Here is a 25,831-nt window from a genome sequence, read left to right on the forward strand (position 1 = left end):
TGCTGGAATTCTCCAAGTTAAATTGATAGACTTGTTTCTCTCTTTAAACCTGCTGACAGAGGTAAGCAGTACTTTATATCTAGGTTTTTTAGTTTGCCTAAATGCTCTTTAAAAATAAGCCATGTATCAACAGTTCTACAATATATCAATTTGCAAACATAACACACAAAAATCAGTTCCTAATTCAGCAAGAAATTTAAGCAATATGACTACTTATGTCCTTATAGTTATATAAAAGCGTAAGTACATTGCAGAATCAGAGTTTAGTGAGGAACCATTTTGGTATGCAGCTATCACAATTTATGAGAAGAACCTTTTATTAGGAAGTATCTATAAATAAGCCATTAAAAAGAGTTGTGCATCTAGGAAGAAGGCTCTTTAGATTTTATAAACTAAACTTTCAAAGTTCAATACAATATTTCCCAGAGTACATATTTGATATGTTAAATAAGGGAAATGTTCAAATCAATATGCATCCTCTAGAATTAATGATTTTTTGTATTTATCAAAATAGATTTTAATTTGATTTTTTAAAATACACACAAATGTAAAAGCAGTAAAGTGCATTAAAAACAGAGCTACAGTAACAAAAATAAAACCACAAATTTACCATGATTATTAAAAATAGAAAACCTGTGATGTACTGTATTCAAATGCCAATCCAGTTAAATTCTTCATGTAACCATTCTATTAGTCAGGAGCAATAAATGAGAAGTATTCTGCAGTGTTTCCAGTTCGGAAACTGTAGGTTAATAGTTTGGAGCACTGCAAATAAATTCAGTGAAAAAGCACTTGGCACCAGCCCAGACCCAAATTTGACCATTGCTAACATATATGTGGTTTTTTCCAATTGATATGACTACCAGAAGCTTACCAAGTGGAATGCCTTACTATCTGGTTTAACTTTATGTTTTTCCATATATTTGATAAGGCTGCAGTTGGTATACCTGGGGGGAAGAAAAAAAAGTATTGTATACATCAGTATCAGTACTGGGCATTTTTAGAGAAAGTTAACCTAGTGCTTCTGAAAGATACTGGCTGACAGCTCTGGAGACTAAAGCTGCATTTTTGTCCGTTGAACAGCTAAGGCACAGGCACCAGCACCAGATGCTTCCTTGTTGACATTAGAGAAATAACACTTTTGTTCTCCTAGCATGCTTGTAAAACATACAAAAAGACCACATACAAAAGTTCTCTTAATGATTTACATGCGTCTCAAGTACCATTTGGATTAGATTTCCTTTTCAGCAAGTTTAAATATAATTTTATCACACTGTACTGTTGTAATGCCAGCGTGCATGGAGCTTAAATATTTAGTCAGCCCTTTCAACACTGTCCTAATAATACACTGCTTGCCTTTCAGAATCTCCCAAAATTCACTGCCTTTGGGATAGGTGCCCAGAGGCAATGCAACTGCTATTGTTTAAAACATGGTAGTTTAGTCGCAAGGCTAAACTGCAATAGGTCAGAACATGAATCTGCCAGGTGAGTGTGGACACATTAAGCCATTTGTATTAAATTGTTTCTATTCAACAGGTTCAAGTAGGAACAGTTCAGTTCTCTACTGCAGACAAAGGCAAACTACTCTGTCAAGGTGACTAAACCCACTTCTAAAGAGACCCCATTGCCTTCACACACACCCACATTTAGCTTTGCCCCAAGTACTGAGGGTTTGTCTCCACAACTGGTAAATCGGCACTGCTGCGATCGATCCAGCGGGCATCGAGTTAGTGAGTCTAGTGAAGACGTGATAAGTTGATGGCAGAGTACTCTCCCGTCAACTTCCCTACTCCACCTCTCCTAGAGGTGGAAGCTATGTTGAAGGGAGAGCATGTGTGGTGCAGATACTGCTGTAAGTCCATCTAAGCTACTTTGACTTCAGTTACATCATCTATGCAACTTAACAAGTGTAACTTAGATCAACTTACCTCATTAGTGTAGACCAAGCCTGAGACTGCCAATTGTGCTGACAGTTTGTGTGGAAGTAGAGTCAGGCCACCAACTCTTTTCACATATTTATCACAAAGGAACAATTTTCCATCACTGTAGACTTGGCACAAATCTGAAGTTGTAACATCTATGAAAGGCTGCAATTAGCAACCTCAAGAGTCATCCAGTTCCATTCACGTACATCATCAATTTCACATCTGCCACTTTACTTCTCATTTCACTATACAGAGCTTTCTGGATAACCAGTATCTGGCGTCTAACATTTTCTACACTTGAACAGCACCAGTACACTGAGTTTTAAGCATTCCGGTATCCTTATTTCCTCCATCATCTAAGCCATAATAATTGCATATTAATCCTTTATCATATGACTATAAGATGGTGCCTACTATAGTAAAATATTTTTAAATAAGGTAATTATAATTAAGATAAAATAGACAACTAATCTCTCAAAAAAGCTCAGCAAAACTTTAACTTACGTGTTTCTTCTGAAATCTTTCATTAACGTTGAATGTTCAGGCATCTTTTTTATGTCCTCCCAATCTTTATCTGCAAGATCAACATGCATTAGTACTTTCTCATATGCCTTCTTTTGTATATGGAGGAAAAGACATCATTCAAAATCTCCTTCTAATCTTAGTTTTCTCTTCCCACATACCTGACCCGGCTTTGTCCTAGCCTCTACATTCTTTGAATGCCCTCAATATCTCTTCACCGTGCACAATAATGGAACAGGTTCTGACAATGTGCCAATTAACTCCTTAATTTAAGAACCTTAAATATCACCCACAACTGCAATAATAGTTGCTAATCTATGTACAAGATTTTACATGACACTAACATCCCAGCAGGAATTGATCATGTTCCAATTAGCATCCTTCCAGATTAGGTTTCATTCATTTATTTAAAGACGATACTGACGTTAAGGTAGTTCAGAAAGTAGCAATACAAGATTTTGATTAAGTTTCTTTTATTTTTTAAGGCGTTTGTATCAGGGTGACAATTTGATCTAACACGAAATCACAAACACACACTGACAAGCCAGCTTGAGTCAGTCCCAACCCACAGGAACTACCTTCATTGCTCACTAAGATGTATAATGAGGCCCAAAGATGCAGCATACTCCACTCCTCCTAAAAAGTTGCCTTGGGCAAGTGATTCACACCAAGTAAAACCCACCAAGATCAACCACAACCACCATATCAGAGAACCCAAAAGGAAATCAGTAGCGGTATCATTTCCTTCTCTCAGCCTTTCCTGTTCTAACTGCCCCAAGTTCCTAATGGCTTAGTGGAGTGGTTCTGCGTTATCTGTTTTGCCATTAGGGTGCTTGGGATGGCATTACCCATAATTTGCAGCAGCCACTGTAGCTGCATCCACCCTCAACAAATATAAAAGTTTTAGTCAATTCTATCCCAGACACATACTGCAATTGAAGGATATATGTCAGCAATGATTAAGGTATAGCAAGTACAGACTATGGATAAGGAACCTATTTCTCAATTTATTAATATATAAGGCAAAAAAAAAATCAAACTATTAAAACTATTTTAATGTGACCCTGAAGTTTGATGCATCTTTCACTTTGTAAGTAATTTTTAAGCATATAGTCAATCCCAAAGCTCCAAGTTGGTAGCTTCTTTTTCTTCTAAATTCTTTTCCTATTCTCTGGGATGGCATTTACCATTTTCCTGCAGACAAAGAACCATGTTTCTGGTGTAGAGACTATATGACATTCTCCTGTAGCTGTGGATTTGAAAAATCTAGCCATCTGTATAATTTAGGTTTGTATTCCTGGAACTTTACAACGGTTTATAATTGCATGGCATTAATGACAGAGAATGGACATCAACCTGAAAAACTGAGGACTTTGCTGGACCATCTAGACAGAAGATGAGGTCAAAAATCTAGAACCAACTACGGCGAGAATTTATCTAATTGTTTCCTGCTTTGCATGTTATCTTTATTCCCTTTTCCTCCCTCTCATATTTGTCTGTTTTTGCACCAGATTAATGGTTTTATAATGGCAAATGATACAAGAAAAGGTCTTAAAGTAATAAAACGGTAAACAATTATATTCTTGGGTAAGAAGTGGGGACCTTCACACCAAGATCAACTGTTCACACAATACAATCCAAACTTATTACAAAACATTAATACAGTACTATATATTTACATAGAACTTTACAAAGAATCTCTGCCACAAAAGAGTTTATCTTGCTTTAGATTCTAAAGACAAAAAAAAGTTTAGCAGTGAGAGAAGAATGGATTGCTTAAAGAAATCAGCTTTAAGGAGATTTTTTGAAGGAGGAAAGAGAAGGCACTAGATAGATGGGGAAAGGAAGATTGTTCCACAAGTTGGGAGTAGCATGATAGAAGGCATGAAGCCAAAAGTAGGAAATGGAAATTAAGTGATCAGAAAAACAAGAAGCATGACTAGGGGGTGAATATGAAGATGGGGAAAAGAGTTTGAACTTCTTGTGATAAGAGGCAGGAAACCAATGAGATTCTAACAAAGTGGTGGAAGAACAAGACTATTTGTAGAAGCCTGTTGAATGGACTCTGCATGATGGAGGGAATAAACACAATGAGGAGAGAGGGATCAAATATTAAAATAAGGCCTCTATCATTTTGACAACACACCAGTAGCCACATAAACACCAGAAGACATCCCACTAACCCAACATATGTTCAAGGGTATCTAAACAAGGTACTACCAAGGTTTGAGGGGAAGGCGTAGCAAGAGGCTCGCTGTTTGGAATTTGCTTTGGGTCTGGGCTTAGGCCTGACCCTCAGTTTTCTGGTTAGACAAAAGCAGTTTTTCCAAATCAAGACACACTAGTATATTTTGTCACAACAGAAATCTGAAAATGAAAATTCAAAATCATTTATTTTTGCAATAAACAAACATTTGCAAAAGATTCACCAGTGGGTGCAATTATTGCCTACATCTGTCCATCCTCTGTAAAGTTTAAAGTATAAAAGAAACAACACCGTGGAGATACCCAGAAATACTGCTAATGTTTTTATTTCCCTGTAAGAAAATTCAATCCTTTTAAATATGGGAAAATATTGAATATACATACAGATGTTACAAAGTCAATCCTATTACTAGAAGTAGTAATATAAAATTCCACTTGGTAGCAGCATTATGTTTAGACTTACTCTTGATTTTGCAATTCATGAAACAAAGATTATATTTGAACAGCTTTATTGCTTTGATCAGCTGCAACCTTCCTATGCAAAGACGGCAATAATTTCAAATACACGTATCTTGGTTTGAACAGCAGTAACCCACAATATGTACCTGCAGGAAATCCCATTACATTGAATATTCTGTCCAGCTGGTCATGGTGATAAGGATTACTAGTTTTGATGTCCTCTTGTCGACAGTGGAATATTGGCTCTGATGTTAGCAGCTCTGCAAATATACACCCTATCGCCCAAATATCTTTTTAAAAAAGGAGAAAAGAAATAAAATCAAATGGATTTTTCCAAAAGAAAACACAAATCTTTGTCAGGTCCAAGTATAATTCTTAAATATCTTATAAATTCTAAGAAATAAGGCTCCTGGATGTCAAGTATTCAAGTGAAACTAGAGATTTCTATTACAAGATTGCAACACTTCAAATTTTACCTTTAGGCTGCAATCATTTGTGTACAGCACAGTAAGTAATTCATTTTGCAGAATGCACAGTAATTTTATATGATGAGAGCTGAGAAAGCATGCAATAGCTTAAAAGTTTGCAATTACCAGTCACTGGGACTAGAAGTTAGTTGACTAATAACTAAGTTGGGAGCCAACTGGGGAACTGTCTATAAATCTTAACTAAATAAACAAAGCGAATCTTGATTTTATCACTTTACACCTTCGCCATTTCACTTTTATGTTGTATCCTTTCCCCTGCCCTTTGCCTTATTTACATTTCAAAACTTCAGAGGCCCATAGGTGCTCCTATATACTAATAAATTCCTAAAAAGGTATGTGTTCAAAAGAATTTTTCATAAGGAAAAAATGTTGACTTTTCTCTACAAAAGCTCAGAGATAACTCACTTTCAAAACTTCATCTCCCAAACTGAAAAACATGACAGAAATAAGGATCAATCCCCCTTTTTATCTACTATTAGAATGTCATGTCACATTGCCCCTTTCAAGAGCATTAAAATTAAGAGTATATACATATACACCTCTACCCCGATATAACACGAATTCAGATATAACGTGGTAAAGCAGCACTCGGGGGGGTGGCAGCTGCTGCGCACTCCAGTGGATCAAATCAAGTTCTATATAACGCGGTTTCACCTATAATGAGGTAAGATTTTTTGGCTCCCAAGGACAGCGTTATATTGAGGTAGAGGTGTATGTACTGCTTATATACATATTTAAGATACTTTCCAAAATCAAGACATGTTTAGGAAAAACTTTTAATCTTCCTGTTGTGCCTTAGTTTGTAAACTCAGTAGACGTTGCATTTTCTAGATCACACTTGCTATAGTGTGCATTTATAAGATATCTAACTAATGTACCGTTGTGCCGAGCAGTGCCTTGAATGAGTAATAAAAGGTCATGAACAAGGACGGAACCAAATGATATACACAGTGTAATTCCACCATTCAATTTTCACATGAAGTGAGTTTTTAATCTATATTTAAAAAAAAAATTAATGAGCTAAAGCTGTTTTTCTGCAGCTCCATGTGCTGCGAGCAGAAAATAGATAGCTGATACATTGCTGTAGAAGGAGGAAACAATAGGATGACAAGCAAAGGTTTAGAGAAAAATAAGAGGTCAATAGGTTAAAAAATGTATTTAATGGTGAGAATATTCTTGGTAAAAAAGCAGGCAGTAATAGTTGGTGGAATTTTTTTTAGGTGTTCAATCTAAAAAGGCTGTAAAATAATTAACATTTTCCATTGGAATTACTCAAGGGTGATGTATAAGAGAATGCTTTACAGGAGCAATAATTTATGCACAAGTGTCTTAAAGTATGTCTACAATGCAATAAAACATCTGTGACTGGCCTGGCTCACGGGGCATGGGCTGCAGTGCTATAAAATTGCAGTGTAGATGTTTGGGCTTAGACTGGACCCCGCAAGTGGGGAGGGCCAGAGGTTGGGCCAGCGGCTGGGCCAGCAATGGGTGTTTTACTGCAGTATAGAACAATATCCATGTGGTTCACAGAATTATTAAAATGCACTAGTGAAAGAAGAGAAGGTCACTCACCATGTGCAGTAACTATAGTTCTTTGAAATTTGTCCCCCTATGGGTGCCCCATTCTAGGTGCGCTTTCGCCCCATGTGCCTCAGACTGGAGATTTTAGGTAGCAGTGTCTGTTCAGCCCATGCACGCACCTCCTGCAGTCTTGTGCCCTGCACGAGTCTATGTAGACTTGCATAGGCAAACCTCCCTCATTGCCTTCTCTCCTGCAAAGCCTGTTGAACTCTGAAGCAGAGAGGAGGAGGGCAGGTAATGGAGCACCCGTAGGGGGACACATCTCGAAGAACCACAGTTATTGCACAGGGTGAGTCTCCTTCTCTTCTTCTTTGAGTAGTGTCCCTTTGTGAGCTCCACTCTAGGTGACTATTGAGCAGTACCGTCTACGGAAGGGTGGGGCTTCGGAGTCAAGTCAAAGATTGAAGGTAGAACAGTAGAACCAAATATGGCATGAGAAACTGAGGCATATGTGACTACACAGGGTTCAGCAAATGAATGAATGAATGTTCAAGTCGCAGCTCTACATATTTCTGTGACTGGGAACGTTCTTAAGAAAGTCTGTAGAGAGGGATGTCATGGAGTGACTTAATACTTCAGAGGTAGGTTGAAGATCATGAGACTGATAGCAGTAGGTAATGCAGCCAGATACCCATCTAGAGAATCTTTGCTTGGAAATCGGAGATTCTTTCATTCTGTCTGCAATGCAGAGAAATAATCTGGGAGATTTCCTAAAGGGCTTAATCTTGTCTAAGTAAAAGGCTAATGCCCTCCTGACATCGAGTGTATGTAATGTTGCATCTCGTTTATCCCAATGTGGCTTAGGGAAGAAAACTGGAAGGTGGATAGACTGATTTATGAGGAAGTCCAAACATACCTTTGTCAGGAATTTGGGATACTCTTATGATATTGTGTGATATTCTTTAAGAAGGTTGTGGGGGTGGGGTATGTCATTTTAGCCCCCATTTTACCCACTCTTCTTTGAGCAGAAGTAATGGCTGCTAAAGGCAGTTTTCACAGACAGGGTAGCAGGGAACACATGGCCATAGGTTCAAAGGAAGACCTTGTAAGACATTCGAGTATCAAGTTGAGGTACCATGCCAGTGGAAGGCATCTGATTAGTGGGAAGATGATGTCCAATCCCTTGAGAAACTTCCTCATTGTAGAATGAACAAAGATGGAAAAACCTTCTACCATATGATGGAAGGCCATAATAGCTGCCAAATGCGTGTTTATGGAGTTTAAAGATAATCCTGTCATTTTTAGCTCTAAAATGTAATCTAGTACAAATGATAAGAGAGAGGATGGAGGTGAAAGATGTTTTTATGTCACACCAGTGTTTGAATCTCATCCACTTTTGAGTATATGCGTCACAAGTAGATCGTTTCCTGCTATGTAACAGCACTCTCTTTACATTCTCAAAACGGGCTGTTTCTAACCCTGCAAACCATCTAGCACAGGGGTGGGCAAACTTTTTGGCCCAAGGGCCATATCTGGGTGGGGAAATTGTTTGCAGGGCCATGAATGTAGGGCTGGGGCAGAGGGTTGGAGTGTAGGAGGGGGCTCAGGGCAGGAGGTTGTGGTGCAGCAAGGAGTCAAGGGAGGAGGTTAGGAGGTTCAGGGCAGGGGGTTGGGGTGCAGGAAGGGTGTGGGGTGCGGTGGGGGCTCAGGGCAGGGCGTTGGTGCAGGACAGGTGCAGCAAGGGGCTCAAGGGAGGAGTTAGGGGGTTCAGGGAAGGGGTTGGGTGCGGGAAGGGGCTCAGGGCAGGGGGTTGGGGTGCTGGAGGGGTGTGGCAAGGGGCTCAGGGTGGGGGTTAGGGGGCTTAGGGCAGGGGGTTGGGGTGCAGGAGAGGGTCAGGGCAGGACGTTGGGGTGCAGGAGGGGATGCAGAGTGCAGGAAGGGGCTCAGGGAAGGGGTTGGGGTGCAGGAGAGGTGAGGGGTGCAGGAGGGGGTCAGGACAGGGGGTTGGGGTGCAGAGTGCGGGAGGGAGCTTAGGGAAGGGGGTTGGGATGCAGGAGGTGTACAGCAGGGGGTTAGGGGGCTCAGGGCAGGCAGTTGGGATGCAGGGTGCAGGAGGAGCTCGGGGTGTGGGCTCCAACCTGGCACTGCTTACCTGGAGTGGCTCCAGGGTGGCGGCGTCATGCAGCGGGGCTAAGGCAGGCTCCCTGCCTGCTTGGCCCCACGCTGCTCCCAGAAGCGGACAACATGTCCGGCAGTGGCTCCTGTGGGTGGGGTGGGGCAGGTGGCTCCATTGTGCACTGCTCTTGCCTATGGATACCACCCCCGAAGCTCCCATTGGTGCCGGATGCTTCCAGGAGTGGCGCGGGGCCAGGGCAGGCAGGGATCCTGCCTTAGCCTTGCTGCACCATAGGGCTGGCAATCCCGTAGTTTGCCCTCCCCTGATCTAGCAGTCATGCCTTGAGCAAAAGAACCCCAAGGTTGGGATGATGGATTTGACCAGCATCCTGAGAGAGAAGATGGAGGACAGTCTGGAGAGTGATCAATTGACAAGCAGTGAGCTGATACAGGTAAAGAAACCATGTTTGTCTTGACCATGTCTGAACAAAGAGAATAACTTTGGCTTTAGCTTTCCTTATCTTGAACTGCACCTTGGATATGAAGGAAGTCCGGGAAAATGCATACAGAAGGCTAGGACTCTAACGAAGGAGAAAGGCATCTCCCAGGGAGCGGTGATCCAGACTTCCTCAAGAGCTTCTTGCCCTTGGCTGGGGAGAACAGATCTATCACGCCCCAACACTAAAATATGTAGTGGAGTATAGTGGTATCTGTCTCCCATTCATGATCTTACGAGAAGTGTCTGCTGAGAGCATCCACTGCATTGTTTTGTATGCCCAGAAGATAAGTTGCTGAAATGTTGATTTAGTTTCATATGCACCAATTCGGTGCAAAAGGAAGACAATCTTGCTCCCCCTTGACAGTTTATGTAAAACATGCATGACATATTGTCCATCATGATCTTTAGGCATTTGCCCTGGTCAGTGGTAGGAAATGGATACAGGCATTTCTGATGGCTTTGAGTTCCAGCAAGTTGATGTGAAGTGTGGACTCGAGAGGAGACCACCTGCCTTGAATAGTGTGAGCATCTAGGTGAGCTCCCCATCCCAGTAGGAGTGCAAGGTCGAAAACCAAGAACCAATCCCCTTGGTTCAATGATGGAATTATTGCTGCAAGAGTTACCATTTTGAACCTCTGAATCTTCTGTTGAGTAATCTTAGATCTAGAATAGGTCTCAACCACCTCTCTTTTTTGGAGCCAGGAAGTACCTGGAATAAAATCCGTTCCCTCTGTGTTACATGGAAACTGGTTCTATAGCACTCAGATTTAGGAAAGTGTCAATTTCATGTTGCAAAAAGTGCTTGTGAGAGGGGTCCCTGAAGAGGCCTGGGGAAAAGGGTCGTATTCAGGGAGGGAGGTAAAGTGGATGGAGCATCCTGTTGAAATGACCTCTAACACTCGCTTGCCCATACTGATTATGATGGTATATACAACTATAGTCACCATTTTTATGAGACTATGATAAATTTTATAAAAAGTATGCCTTGTGAAGTATCATTTGAAATGTCATAATCTGCTAAACATTATTGTCCTGGTAAAATAAATGTATCAACATTGTATGTGAAGCTATAAGATTCTACTATGTATCATTGCTGTCACATTCTCCAAGTTTCAGAAAAGCAAGTCCAAACCAGTTTCTCAAGAACAAAGGACAGACTAACACCCAGAGATGTTAAAGGGCTATCACCTGCTTAAGTAGTCATTCTCCAGTAACGGGGAAGGTGTAAACAAGAAATTTACATTCCATCACAAGGATGGTTCAAACCTCATGTCCACAACAGACTGAGTGTCACCATGACTCAGCAAGGATGTTTCTAGCACAAAAAATTGAATTATAAAGAGGGAAGGAAAACATTTGACTTCACTCCTCCTCCTCCCATGTCTCTGCTCATGACATCAATGAATTCATGAAGGACACTGAACTAAGGGGGAGGAGTGTCAGGCTGAAAGGAGGCCCAGCCTATACAATTTACCATAATGTATGGTGAAGAAAACCTTTGCTTTGAATTTGTTAAATTAGCCATTACGTTGTGTTTTAGCTTTTATTTCTTTTTGTAACTGATCCTTTTATGCATCATTACTTGTAATCACTTAAAATCTATCTTTCTGTAGTTAATAAACATATCTTATTGTTTTAGCATAACCCAGTGTGTTTGGATTAAAATATGTGGGAAACTCCATATAGGATAACAAGATTGGAACATATCATTCTCCTTTGATGAAATGATGGACTTTCTAAGAGCTTGCATTGTTCAGTAGCGTACTGGACATTTCTGGGGGGGGGAAGTCTGGGACTAGAGAGATTGCAGTTTAATTCATGAGTGGCTAGTTAACAGTACTCGATACTGTATAGCTAGGAGTGGTTTTACATTGTAGAGGCTATGTATGAACAGGCCAGGAGTGGATGTTCTTACAGCAAAGCAGTGTAAGAGGCACCCCAGGCTGGAGCACTGAGGGGACACAGCTGTTCAACAGTTCAGACTGTACCCGGGGGGATGTCACAGTGATATGTTCCCAATTCTGATGGAAATGAAAAAGGCGGTCACCAAAGCACAAGAGACATCAAGACTGTTGCAGCAGATAAGAGCGGGGGGTAGTAACTCAGCACCTCACCAGCCCTTCAAAATTGGTGTTTTGAAGTTGTGGGTTGTGAGGTTGATGTTTGAGAAGTAGCTGGTCTCCTCTCCTGGAACTGCTCTCGCTTATGCTGGGGTACGTAATGTTTCTGGGAAGCAGGAAGCTGGGTGGGACGAGATTTCCTGTGCCATCTGGGCCTTACTGAACTTTCTTTTTTATGCAGAGGTGTAAATTCCCAGAGAGTGCAAGGTGGCTGTTGAGTCTTAAGACATGCAGAGATTTGATCACTTTTTTTTTTTTTTGCAAACAACTATGATCCATCAAAATGAAGATCCTCAAACAAATTTAGGTTTTCTGAGGGAAGTCCCAAGAGCTGAACCCAAGAGGACCGCCTCATGTCTAACACCCTGGAGATTGAATAAGCAGCTGTATCAGCGGCGTCCAGAGAGGCCTGCAGAGATGTTCTTGCAAACAGTTGGCCCTCTGCAATGATCGCCTGGAATTGCTCCCACTGGTCTGCTGAAAGATGCTCAATAAAAGCATTCAATTTTGAATACTTAGCATGGCTGTATTTCACCATAATGGCTTGATAATTGGTGATCCTAAATTTTAAGATAGCCAATGAATATGATTTATGGACAAATAAATCAAGACGCTATAGGTCTCTATTGTATCGAGTAGATTTAGCATGGTGCCGTCTGCCACGTTCATTCACAGCATAGACTACACAGGAGTTGGATTTGAAAATAATTCAGAGTCCTTAGAGGAAACATAGTATTTGTTGTCTGCCCTCTTACAGGTAGGTGGTATTGTGGCTAGGGGTATGCCAAATTATTTTTGCAGGGTGTAGGCCTCATTAATGATGCAGACAGACGATGAAGTGTGCAGAATGTCAAGTGTGCTGCAATTCCTCCAGGGGAATTTGCAAGGAGACGCTATCCTTTTAATGAGATCCTGGAACCATTTAAAATCGTTGGCCAAGGACAGTATAGGAGGCATGACAGCTTCATCCGGGGATGAGGAAGAGAAGTAGTTGACCTGTTTGGAGACCACTGTATGGGAGAATCCCCTGGCTCGGGTCAGAAGCTGGTTAGAGCGAACTCTCTACCATAAGGAGATGTAGTTTAAGTTCCTGGTTCTTTCTGGCCCTTGATTGTAACTGTAGACAGAAATTACACTTTTGCAGAACGTGTGACAGCCCCAGGCACTGAACACACTGGAAGTGCCCCGGACACTGACCGGGATAGACTTTCAACATGAAAGGCAAAGTTTAACCCTGGGCCCAGGAGAACCGGGCACACCCTCCTAGGCTTTAAGTTCCCCTGAGGGGGAGGGGATAATAGTCCTTATCCTAACAGGATAAGTAATATTTTTTTTTTAAAAAGATAGTTAATTTTATAGATTAAAAAACAACTACGGCTACTAACACAAAGGAAACTAAGAACTAACTCTAACTAGTAAGAACAAGAGAAAAATACAGTTGAGGTAAGCTCAACTCAGATACTGCTGAGACGCCACCTCAGGTCGAGGCAGCTGAGAAAGACTTGAGAGCGGTTTGCCCACGCAGCTCTATATAGCCTCAGTACAGGGCATGAGGCTGCAGGGGTCGCATACAAGAGCCAAATGGACATTGCTACCTAAAATCTCCAATCTGAGACATGTGGGGCACAAACGCACCTAGAGTTGAACACCTCTCGGGACACTACTTGAAGAAGTCTTTCTTAAGAGGGTTGCAACCTTTGGTAACTCCCTCTAGCAAGCCAAGTAGTCAAAGACAGCATAGACTGGAGAATTCCAGTCCCACCCACCTTTTTTTTCCTTCTGTGCCTCTATCATTCTTTTTAAAAGCTATTAAAAGCCCTAAAGAGAACTTCATACTGCTGTCAAGCCTGCTCTGTGATAGTTTGTACCACTGCCACACAGTCTCCTCTCTCTTATGTTTGGCATTTTTCACAGACTGACAGCAAGTGCTGACTGTGGCAGAGTAGATTCAGCAGTGCCATGCTGGAGCTGTTCAAAGCAGATCAATACCAGCAGGGGCAATACTAGGAGGAAAGTGACTTCTCCCAACTTTGGTGCTTCTTCTAGATAGACTTGAATGGAGGAAGAACCTATCTTTCTATTGCTAATAACTTATCTTTAACTGCACTGAGTTAAAACTTCTGGGTGGCAACCCTCCTATTGAATAGCAGGTTTAAACAAGTCTCATTTTTCACAAGAAAATGCAAAGGTTTCTTCGGGGAAAAAGAAAACAAAAAATAGTAAATGAAAGGTGTGTCACAGCCACATCAATCTTGTCAGCTGAATAGTTTCAGTGCAGCTAGTACTGTCTCCAGTCTATACATTTCATAAATTGAAATATTGCTTTATGTATTAGTTATACTCCAAGTCAGTGGTCCCCAACGTGGTGCCCGCAGGCACCATGGCGCCCGCCTGGGCATTTATGTGAGCTCGCCTAGTGCCCAGCAGAGGAGAGAAGCCACGGCCCCGTGCCAGTGTTCTCTGTCCCTGGCAGGCACAGGGCTGCGGCTTCTCTCTGGCTTCTCCGGGGCTGCAGGCTGCAGACGCCGGTGTTCTCAGTCCCCGGCAGATGCAGGGCCCACCTAGTGCCCAGCAGGGGAGAGAAGCCACGCCCCTGCACCTGCCGGGGACAGAGAACTCCGGGGCTGCAGGCTGCGGGCACTGGTGTTCTCTGTCCCCAGCAGGCGCAGTGCCTGCCTAGTGCCCAGCAGGGGAGAGAAGCCAGGGCCCTGCGCCTGCTGGGGACAGAGTACTCCGGAGCTGCAGGCGCTGGTGTTCTCTGTCCCTGGCAGGCACCGGGCTGCGGCTTCTCTCCGGCTTCTCCAGGGCTGCAGGCTGCGGGTGCCGGTGTTTTCGATCCCCGGCAGGCGCGGGGCCACAGCTTAAGTCAGAGAGAAACCGCAGCCCCACACCTGCCGGTGACAGAGAACATCGGGGCTGCAGGCTTCATTCTATGTTAAAGTAAGAATAATAAATATATTTGGACCAGCAGTTCAACAATGTTTTACTTTTTTAAAATAAATAAAAGATGAAAACTGTTTATGATATTTATTTTGTAAAAGCTCCTTAATTTTTCTTACAGGTAGATAAAAAAGAGCAAATTCACATGGTAGGTGAAAGAGTAATTGCCGAATAATTTAATTAATATCTTTTACATGTAAAATTACCCTTTTTACCTTATGGATTCCTATATTATGTAATATTAAATATGATGTTTTTGTATTATTTAATGTACAAATACAAAATAAGCCTTGAAAAATTGTTGGCGCCCGCCAGACTTTTCTGAAAACATGAATGTGCTACTAGCCACAAAAAGGTTGGGGACCACTGCTCTAAACAGTAAAAACCCAAAGTAATAAAACTAAAGTACTCTGTTCCCTGCTGTCATTTTCTGGATTTTGACAATTTTAAGGTGTGTGTCAATATTTCATTCTATTGCAAGTAGTAATATGCTTTTTGAAATTTCTAGTGATAAGAAACTATATAAAATTATACATCAAGGGCATCTGAGTTTATGATGTTTACTAGTCAGGAAAGAGTTTTAAGAATAGTATTTAAACTAAATAAAATGTCAGTGATTAATGTTTCCTCATGTAATTCAATGGTGTACTTTTCCACCTGTGTTTTCTCCCATACTTGCATTCACATGCCAATGTTTGAGTAATTCAGGTATATTTTGCCTACGTAACACGTTAATAAACTGGTACTTAATTTTACTTACCAATAGCTTTGGTATAATGCCTTGCTCCAAGAAGTAATTCTGGAGCTCGATACCAGAATGTTACAACTACTGGATCCAAGTCTGCTAAAGGCTTCAGAGGTGAATTAAATAATCTGGCAAAGCCCATATCAGCTGCAAAATTTAAAAAAAAATGCTTTAAAAAGTTAAGAAAACTTCACATTGATCAAATGAAATGATTGAGCTCATTTGTTAGAAGAACCAACATTTTGCTAAAAAGCAAACACACTGTAGTAAATATGAATCCTGATAGTCTAACTTTGCCATTTCCTTATAGTTTATGTTGCAATTATTCAGCATCATCACCTATGAAGTATATCATTATAAATCATTACTAAAGCAAGGCATTTAGAATCAAAGAATTTACCACTGTTCTGAAAAAAGTATGCCAACTCTTGTAGCTCTCAGAACATTGGGTAAGTCCTTATTGGCTAGCCAGGGGGTCAGTTTTCTGCCTGGTGGAATATTCTATTATCACAGGGCTGTTTGTTCAGGAAACATTAAAGCGGGGGAAATGGGTGAAATAGTAATTCTGTAAAGGTTAGAATGATTTATAATACATACATATATGACACAAGAACTACCTATGAAAAGCTGGTTGCAATTGAAGCAGGGTTTCCTTCATGCCCCAAACAAGAGGTGATTCCAATCATGAGGGTATCTTCTTCCCTGAAAGCCTCCTCTCAATTTAAATTGGTCACAAAGTATCACCAGTACCAAGATGAAACCATTTAAGCTATGCTTTTAAAATGTCTTCCATTTTGGGAAAATTTCCCTTTACTAATAAAACCTTAAGAAAAATATTCTGTCTAAACTGCTTGTTGGGATTTGTAATCTACACAGAACTATCTGAAGTGACCAGAATTTAGATGGTACAGGACAAGATGGACAGAGGATAGAGAAATGAGTATTCCCACTAAATCAGGTTTTCGAAGTTCCAAACACCGAAGAATTTGGCATGGTGGAGTGGGAGCCTATATATACTGAGTAGGACTGGGGAGAAGTGTGAGGCCTATAGCAGTTTTGAGAGAGAAGGGGTTAAACCCATGCCACATGTAATAACTCAGCTACTGAGGAAAACTTGCAGAGTAAATACTCATATCTAATTTTGCTCCACAATCTAAGGTAACTATTTGCCTCTATGTGCCTCCCTACTTTAAATTATTTTATTGCAATTAAAATGAGACATTTTATAATTTTCTATATTAAAAATCAAGATAACCCATGATATGAATTCATAGATATCTATGAAAAACGTGGAAAAAATCCAGTAAAAAGTGGAGTCGAAATAGCATAAAAAGCCTATAAAGCTTATTTTATGTTAAGTATACCAGTTATGTATTTTTTAAAAAAGTATTAATACTAGAAGAGTGGAAGCCCTTGATATGGGGATACGTATGCATTCTTTTCCTACTGTTGCAAAAACATGTTTAAAAATTGCAAATTTTTTCAAACTGATAACACACCTAGAAATAAAGGCTTTTCTACTGTTGGGACTGGATGGCTCAGGGGACTGGTGAGCGGATGCAGAATCTTTCACCTGTCCATCAGCAACGTCTGACCAAATTTAGTAGAAATCTAAAGTTATTACCAAATGACTTCGCACGTAACTACCACTTGCTAAATAAGTTGGTGGTCTGTGAGCAAATACTAATGGATAATTGTCTACATCACAAAAATCACCAACACAATTGACACTGAATGTGCCTGGAGACTGACCTACACGCTCAGTCTTGGAAGTGCATGCTCCATGAAGATTAAGGTAATGGGAAGAAATGTTCACAAACAGCTGTCCATGCTGTTTTGCAGATAGAAGACCTTGGTCTCTATCATCAATCTCACACCTCTAAAGGGTGCTAAAATTTTAAGGGGTGGGATTTTCTGACGTGCTCAACATTGAGCTAATTCTACTCCTACTGAAGTCAATTCCCATTGACCTCAATGGGAGCAGAGTTAGGCCAGTGCTGAACACCTCAGGAAAATTCCACCCTTGATTAGCAAATTAGTGATTAACAGTTGGTGTTTCAGATAAACAAAACCACCAAAGAATACAGAGTGACACTGTGGAAGAATCATCTCATAAAAGAAAAAGTCAGAGGGAAGTTAAAAACAATCTGTTTAAAAAAAAAATTCTGCCAAACTGGACTGCCTGACTATAATATTAGTATAACAATACAGGGTGTGCATTAGAAGGCTATTGGTGCATCAATGATGAACTAGTGCATGCCACAGTATGGCTCATTACTGTTAGACTATGGTTAGATTATTTTTAGTTACTTTTTAAAATAGACTTTATAGAACAATTTGGAGATTCTGCAAATTATCCTTTCACTGAGAAAAGTGGTTCACACCGGAAGATAAAATAGTGGGAAAGTTTCAGTTTCTTCCCACCACCCTACTTCCCTCTCACCATTTTGAATATATTTAGAGTTAGTTCTTATCAAATGTCTCTCTCTCAATCAACATTTTCTGCACTTTTTAAGACTCCTGTTGCTTCCTGTGTCTCCCAGAAATCTGGCCACCCTTTCAAGGGCAGTTCATAAATCAACAGTCACTCTCACTGTTATTTTAAAATTTAATATTCGGAATAGTGGACAGTTCCCTATTTAGATTTTACAATACAGAGCAAGTTAGTGTCTTGGCACTTTGGTGGTAAAAGGAGGTCATTTAAAATCTCACTTATTTTCCTTCATTCTTCCAAGCTACCATTATCTTTGTCCCATATTAATTCCCTTCCCAGTACGCACCCATATAATATAATGGCATAGGGATTTTTTCCCCCTTTTCATTGATGAGGCTGTAGCTGTGCACCACTGGGAATTGGTGCACAGGTGTGATACCAAAAAGCCAGTCACTCAAAATAGCTTTTGATAAAGTTTCCAGACACATACTAATATAATTTTAAGTAACTATCTTAAGTGATGCAACTGCACCTTCAGAACATTCTAACTTAAATGCTACACTGGGACTTATCAAAGATATAACATACCAATTTTTACTCTTCCTCGCTCAGGACCTTCACCCATAACTAAAATATTAGCAGGTTTCTGTGGAAAAAAAATAAATATACAATACATATACCAAGATAAACCTAAATAACATTTGTCTCTGAAACAATACATTAGCTTTGTTTCACCAGTTTTAAACCAATGCAGCATGATAAAGTCATAGATGTTTACTTTGTGATAAAGCTGTGGAAGTATCCAAAACACAGGCTTTCCTTTGCTACCTCTGCCTCTCAGGTTTTCCCTCACAATCTTTTTTTTTCCAGGGCTTTTTAAATTATGTTCCCCAGACTAACTGCCTTTGTGGTGTCTTTCTTCCACCCGCAATAGCAAGCAAGCAAGCAAGCATGAGCCTTCAAGATTTCCAGCAACATCACTCTATGAACTGGTCAGCTCACCAGGGTGCACATCTGGTGCTTCACTGCCTTTTCCCCATCCCACTTGAAAAACAACAACAAAGAATCTGGGTGTAAGATGTCATCTCTGCAACACATGTTTGGCCAAGGGTCATTAGGCACATCTTCAGGCATACATTTTACATTAACAAGAAAAATCTCAAGATACAGGTTGAATATCAGTCACTATATAAATATATATTCCACAGAAAATCTACATAACCCATCTAAATTTACTATCCCAGATTGATATAGTACACTAATTCAGCCAGCTTTAAGACTTAACATAAAAGAATATCCTTAAAACTATTGTCTAAATGCTTCTACCACTGCTATAATGGCCACCAAATAATAAGAAGTAGGACTCGACTCTTCCTTTTCTCTATACTAAGGAAATGAATTAAAACATTATACTACAAAAGTAGCATAGTCGAGCATAAACTCAGGTACACTGAATTTACCCGCTTCTAATTTGGGAAATAAAGAGTTAAGTTTAGGTTAGTTTACTCTTTTTTTTTTTTTTTTTTTTTTTTACACACACCACTGATAACAGACCTATAGGGACATTTACACTCCACTCTCCTTCTGGTGGCATGTAGAGTGCATACCCTGCACACAGCTCTTGTATGGATATAAGCAGCAGTGTAGGTGGTGAGGCACTGCTTAGGTGAGTAAAGATACACCTGAACAAAGTGGGTATGAACCGTACATGCTCAAGCAGTGCTATCCCATCTAGACTGCTATTTTTAACAGGAAAAGACTCCAGCAGCTCCACACAGCCAGGTCCCTTTCACTGATGTGTGTAGCTACACACCACATTGTAGAGGCAGCCTACTATTCACATACCCTATATGCTGCCACCGTGAAGCTAGATTACTCCCAGATTAGCTGTGAAGTTAAATTACTCCAAGGGGAATTCTGCACCACTGCACATGCGCAGAATTCATGTCCCCCATAGATTTTTTTTCCCACAGAGCTGGAACTGCGGTTACATTTTTTGCCCACCAGGGGCTGCTGTGACAGCAGAAAAGAGAGCAGCCAGCCCACAGAGAGGATGCATCCCTCACAGAAGAGCCAGATGGAGGCAGCATGGGACAGACAGAGAGGGACACACCGGGCTACTGGGGGTCACAGACCGGGGTTCAGAAGATCTGGGGGGGAACAGACTGGGGTGCAGGCTCAGGTGCTGAACGGGGGGCGGGGGGTGCTGCAGCCCCTCCTCCCCCATCCCCATATGGCCCTGCAAGGACTCACTGGGACAGGGGCAGATGTGTCTGACTGAATGGGAAAGGCTAGGAGTCTGCCACAGTCTGCATAGGGGAGGCTCCCAAACTCTCTAACAATTCCTCCACCCCCAAAAAACCTATTCCATTCTTCTCCCACCCACAACCAACAACCCTCCAGGTTCCCTTGCAGGCTCCTTCCCAATAATTGCTTCCCTCACTCTGAGCTCCTCCATTACCCCTGACTCCCCCAAGTCTTGCAGTGCTCCTGAAAGGATGCGGGGAAATAAGTTTCCATATTGTAGTTTAAATGAATTATTACTAGAGCTGTCAATTAATTCCCCCAGGAGTACTAGATGTAGTCACAGAATTGGGCTGCTTATCATTATGACCCTTCAATTCTTAATCTTGGTAGTTTTTCCCCTGTCTCTGCCACCATTTTCTCAGGTCTTCATACGAACAATGTGTTTTATACACTAGTGTCTGCCTTGCAATCAGATGGGCACAGATTCCTCAAATGCTAACGTTTTTTGTGGGTGAATCAAAGCTGCATTAAAATAAAAAACATGTTACATGATTTGAGAAAAATCCAGAAAATGTAAAGACTTAATGAGGTCCCTTAATAGTGGGTGATTTTATATAAGCACTTATACTGCAATACCTAGCCAGAAGGTGGTAACAGGTAATTTAACAGTCAGAACTCTCGCTTTGAATTTCCTGGTTTAAGCCACTGCAAAGAGGACAATTTGCTACTTCCCCCCTCCCCCCAACAAGGAAATCTCAGCTGTATAAGAATTAATATGGTTGTTCCCAATAGCTCTGAAGAGGGGACTACAGTTTATCACATAAACATGCTTTTAGGCAAGTTTTAAAATTTTCATTATTGAGAATATTGGAGCCATCATCACACTTGTGTAAAAACATATTTATGATTTTTTTAAATGAATTTTTAGCAGCATCTCAAAATATTAGGATAATATAAAATAAGGCACATTAAAAACAAGTACCTCAAGACAATTTATTTGCAGGATTAATAATTATTTCCTATAAAAGGCTCCAACAAGGCTTTATTAGTCTAACTGCATAGTAATCATGCATGCAAGGTATCAACAGACTGCAGGAATGAGTGATTACATCTTTTTTTCTGTGGACAAGTTAAAAAAGAAGAGGTTATTTGAGGAGTGTAATAAAGCTGTAAATTTTCAATGAGGTGAGGTATGTTCCATTGTCTTGCTGTTAGAAAGGTAAACTTTTACACTATAAATCACCTAGTGCTGTACTAGTATAATAATATGCAGAAAAACTTGCATAAGGAGAAGGTATGTGGGTTACATTACTACAATGTGTAAGTACCTCAAAAAGGAGCATTAAACACGGCTGAATTTTTTTTTTTCAAACTATAGTCCTGGAACTTTAAAAGCATCCCATCATGCATTTCTGTGGATCACTGATCAGAGCTCTTGTGTTAAGACTGGGTAAGTGTAAAGCCATGTCTGCACCTGAAAGTTTTACTGTCAAAAGTTCTGTCTGCACACTGCTATCGCCATAGCTATTTGAGTGGAGTGCATTTATATTTGGTTGCCTTTGCCATGTAGAATGTCCTTACAGCATCAGGTTGTATCAGCAGAATATATGCAACACTGTAGGTAGGCATCCTGATGTCCTCTATGCCACGATCTGGCACATTACCTTGTAAGAAATGTTTGTAGTGTATTGTGCGATACCATCACTCCTATCAGGGAACTGTAGAAGTTTGGGATCAAATTCCCATAAATCTCTTGGTTCCATCCCATAAACTACTCTTTCATGCCATTTTCCATCTCATCACATGAATGCACAGATTACTGCAGCTCTCTTGTCCATTTAAAGGGCAGGACAAATCATTCTTTTGCAAAATCGTAACAGCCAGACATATAACAGGGATATACTGAGGATGAGTGGATGATGGACAACAAATGAAGCTGACCAACTGCTGCAGGAAATCACGGAGAAACCATACATGGTGGAGCAGCAGTTTTGGGTCTGTACAGCAAAAACCAAGTTGTGAGATTACATCACAATGCAAATTTGGGAACATCAGTAGTGGCTTTAGAACTTTAGGATGCAGATGGGTACTTTTCTGGAGTTGGTGTGCCAAATTCACCCCAGCCATGCAGTGCACAGACACCAAGATGAAAGCTGCTTTTACAGTGGAGAAATGGGTGTCAATCACCACCTGTAAACTTGCAATCCCAGATTGCCCACCAATTGATAATCTGTTTGGTATTGGAAAGTTTATGGTAGGGGCCCTCCATCATCCAGGTGTGTAAGGACTGAGTACCAAGGATTGCAGGGAATGGGTACCGGTAGACCTCTGGTCTTCATCTTCCACATCTAAATTTGACCATATCTCCAGAATATTAAGGAGCATCCAATCACAGTTGAATAGTTAATGCTGAGTTCAGTTTTGCATTAAAGCTAGGATTTAGCCACTTGGTTATTTATAAAGAATACAGCATCTATCCTTCCCAAAGTTTTAACACTTAGTGAGTATAATATGATTTTTTTTTCAGAATTTACGAGTACATTAATAAGTCTGAGTGAATGAATTTAGAATGGATCACTTAAGAAATTGAACACCACATGTCAGACCATTTTCCCCTTCCCCCATCCACCCACAAATAATGTATAGTATAGTTATTTGCCCCAGTAAAGTATAGTTATTTGCACAAAAACTGGCAAAGAGGTGAAACTTCAGTAAATTTGGTACAATGGGCAGTTTTTAATATAATTTTAAGATTATAGTCAATTTTTCAATTTAATGATCAATTTTTCCATAGTTCTTCACAAGTGTAAGTTTCTCCTTCAGCAAAAGGTAAAGATACTCACAAGGAATTACCTTCTTTCAAAATGACTACCATCTTCCATTGTTCTCAATGGAACTCAGACCACGAACTGCCTTTAAGTAAAGATGTCCACTGCCTCCATTCAGTAACTGCTCATAATGCTCATGTCTGCCACCTGGTACACAAGGGGCATCTTCTCCAATGACAGTTTTGTTTCCCCCTGATTGGGAACAATGTGAAGTAGTTGCCATCTTTCAGCCTGCCGCTTCAGTCCCATTGAAAACAATGGCAGATGGACACTCAAAAAGGGCAATTCTTTGTGGATTTCTTTGAAGGAGAAGATTTTATGTGCTAGCCTCTGCTGACAGAGAAACTTTCAGTCATGAAGAATGGAAAAACACCATTAATCCTAAATATTTATTTTCATAAACTCCCCATTGCACCTGATCTACTAAACAGAGAGGGCAAGGGGAAGAGAACCGGTTTGTAAATGCAGGAACATGGGAGTGTGAAGGACTGGAGAGATGAACTGGTGTTCGATTGCACATATGCAATGGGATGTAGAGGATGGAAAAGTTAGCGGACACAAGGGAAAATATGAATGTTTTAATTATTCCACAAACAAACATTAAATATTCAGGAAAATTCAGAACTATGGTTACACTTAAAAAGATATCCAAATGTATTAGGTATGGAAATGCACAATTAAAACACCCAAAAGAATCTAATGTCTTTAAAAATCAGTTTAACTTGATCTGGGCCCACCAGCATTAATACGCTATCACAACTGTATCGTTATTGCATGACATCTCTACATAGCTGATATAAGGTTGTTTGGGAGCCTGAACTGAGGATTTCCATGAGGGTAGATTGATTTAAATCAACTGTGGGGTTTTTTTCTCAGAAGGAGGATATGTTATATCTATATACATTTACTAAGCAATTATGTGGCTTAACATACTTCTATTCAGATTCCTAATTTTTACTTTATGTTAGAAGATAGTTAATGACATCTCTTATTTACTAGATTATGATTATTTTTTACTAGCAATTTTTGTCGAACTGCATTTGGATGGAAATTGGAATTCAATTAAAATGCACAAAAACTTTTCTAAATGATTTATTAATTAAATGTACTGGATACATAAAATTTTCTTTTCAAAATATGATTTGCATTTAAAGCTAAACTAATTAAACAAACAAAAGTATTATCTGTAATTAGTGAATTAGTGATTAGTGAATTGTTTATGGTCACAGTGTCCTTCAAGATTTTAAAGCTGATTATCTCATTTTCTTGGACCTCATTTTTATTCAGAATCTGGTAAAAGGAAAAACAAGCTTTCCTGCTTTTTCGACTCCCAGTCAATTTTTCAACTCTGAATGAACTAGTCATTGAGCTGAACTAATTAAACTGAAATGAAGAAAATACTCTTTGCCCCTGCAGAAGAGGCTACTGCTGTCAAAAGCTGGTTAAGCAATTCAACAAACTCCAATTCCAGGAACTTAACCAGTGACATCCACTACTACAGCGGTTTGGCCATCTTTAAAAGTCTAGAAATAAACAAGTATTGCTTGATTTTTTTAATTTAATTTAAATGATTAATAGACTATAGTAAGTTTAGGCCTTAACAATGGTTGTCATAATTTTAAACAGATTTTGAAAAAGAAAATTGTATTTAATTTAAAAACAATCCACTTTATTTTATGTACAAATATTTTACCTATTCTGATTTCTATATGTTAATGTGTTTGGATTTAACAATAACTTGGAATTTTCCTGGGTTTATAATGCTTGTTTTTGGGATAGTTACAACATCCCTGGGATGTTTTTGCTCTCAATTAGTGTTCTATACTTTCAGCCTTTTTGTCTGAGTATATACACATGTAAGCAGGGTCTGAATGAGCTCTCCTCTGACATCTGGTGATGAGCTAGGGGAAAAGACTTCAGGGACAGACCGTGTTTGCCTAGACGTACCTACTCTGCCTAGACACGCAACAGGATGGAGCTACTTTGCCAAAATGCTCTCGTTTGGCTGGTGTTGGGTTACAAATCACTTTAAATATTGAATGCAAAGATAATGAAATATTATCCTTATTGTATAAGTAAAGGGCAGCAGAACTGCACTTACCCTGCCTTGATTGAGGGAATCACCCTAAACTGAACCTTACTAAGCAGGGAGGGATACCAAATCCCAGTGAAAGAGAGGGAGCGTGGACAGGTGTTTCTACTTGCTGGTGTGGACTCTGCCTAAGAAGAGGCAGACACCATTTGATCTTTCTCTCTCCAGTGTTTAAACACCAAGCTAATTAAACTCAATTGAGAGTCACTGTTTCTGTCCAGGTGATTACCAGGCCTGAATCACTTGTAAGCAGGCCTAAGGGCTACACCTTAGACCTGGTGTAGGGACAGTGGTGAAAGGAAAGACAATGCAGAGGCTATACTGGCAGTGAGGTTCCCTGCTACCCAGTGAAATCACTAAAGACCTGGGTTAAGCAGTGGAACCTCAGAACGTGCCAGTGCAGAAGCAGCCGTGAGCTCCAACAGCAGCAGAGTAAAGCAATGGCAGCACACAACCAGCAGCAATAGAGAAAAGCAGCGGAGGCAGCACCAAACAGCCAGCTGCAGAGTTGCACAGCAACCCCAGTGTCATTCTCAACATGTTCCCCACCTTTCTGAGGTGGGAGATGAACCCCTGTGAATACACCTCTGAACTCTAGGTCTTCGCTAATCAAGGAGAGCCAACTGAGTGGGTGAAGTGAATAGGGGAAAAGGGAGTGATGTGTTAAATGGACATTCACTCATTGGACTTT

At 40.3% G+C, this 25,831-nt stretch overlaps 1 protein-coding gene across 3 annotated transcripts in view; it reads right to left on the minus strand.

Annotated features, from left to right (window-relative positions):
• The window catches only part of CDK8 (cyclin dependent kinase 8), a 163,465-nt gene that overhangs the window by 18,648 nt on the left and 118,986 nt on the right, over positions 1 to 25,831 (minus strand). For all 3 annotated transcript variants that reach the window (XM_045017240.1, XM_045017237.1, XM_045017251.1), the window contains exons 5-9: positions 18,562 to 18,619; positions 15,555 to 15,686; positions 5,258 to 5,401; positions 2,430 to 2,499; positions 875 to 947 (exon numbers count right to left, since the gene is read on the minus strand). In XM_045017240.1, coding sequence (XP_044873175.1) covers positions 875 to 947; positions 2,430 to 2,499; positions 5,258 to 5,401; positions 15,555 to 15,686; positions 18,562 to 18,619 — 477 coding nt within the window. The remainder of the gene's footprint in view (positions 1 to 874; positions 948 to 2,429; positions 2,500 to 5,257; positions 5,402 to 15,554; positions 15,687 to 18,561; positions 18,620 to 25,831) is intronic.

Source organism: Mauremys mutica, chromosome 1, assembly GCF_020497125.1.
Source record: "Mauremys mutica isolate MM-2020 ecotype Southern chromosome 1, ASM2049712v1, whole genome shotgun sequence".
Lineage (NCBI taxonomy): Eukaryota > Metazoa > Chordata > Testudines > Geoemydidae > Mauremys > Mauremys mutica.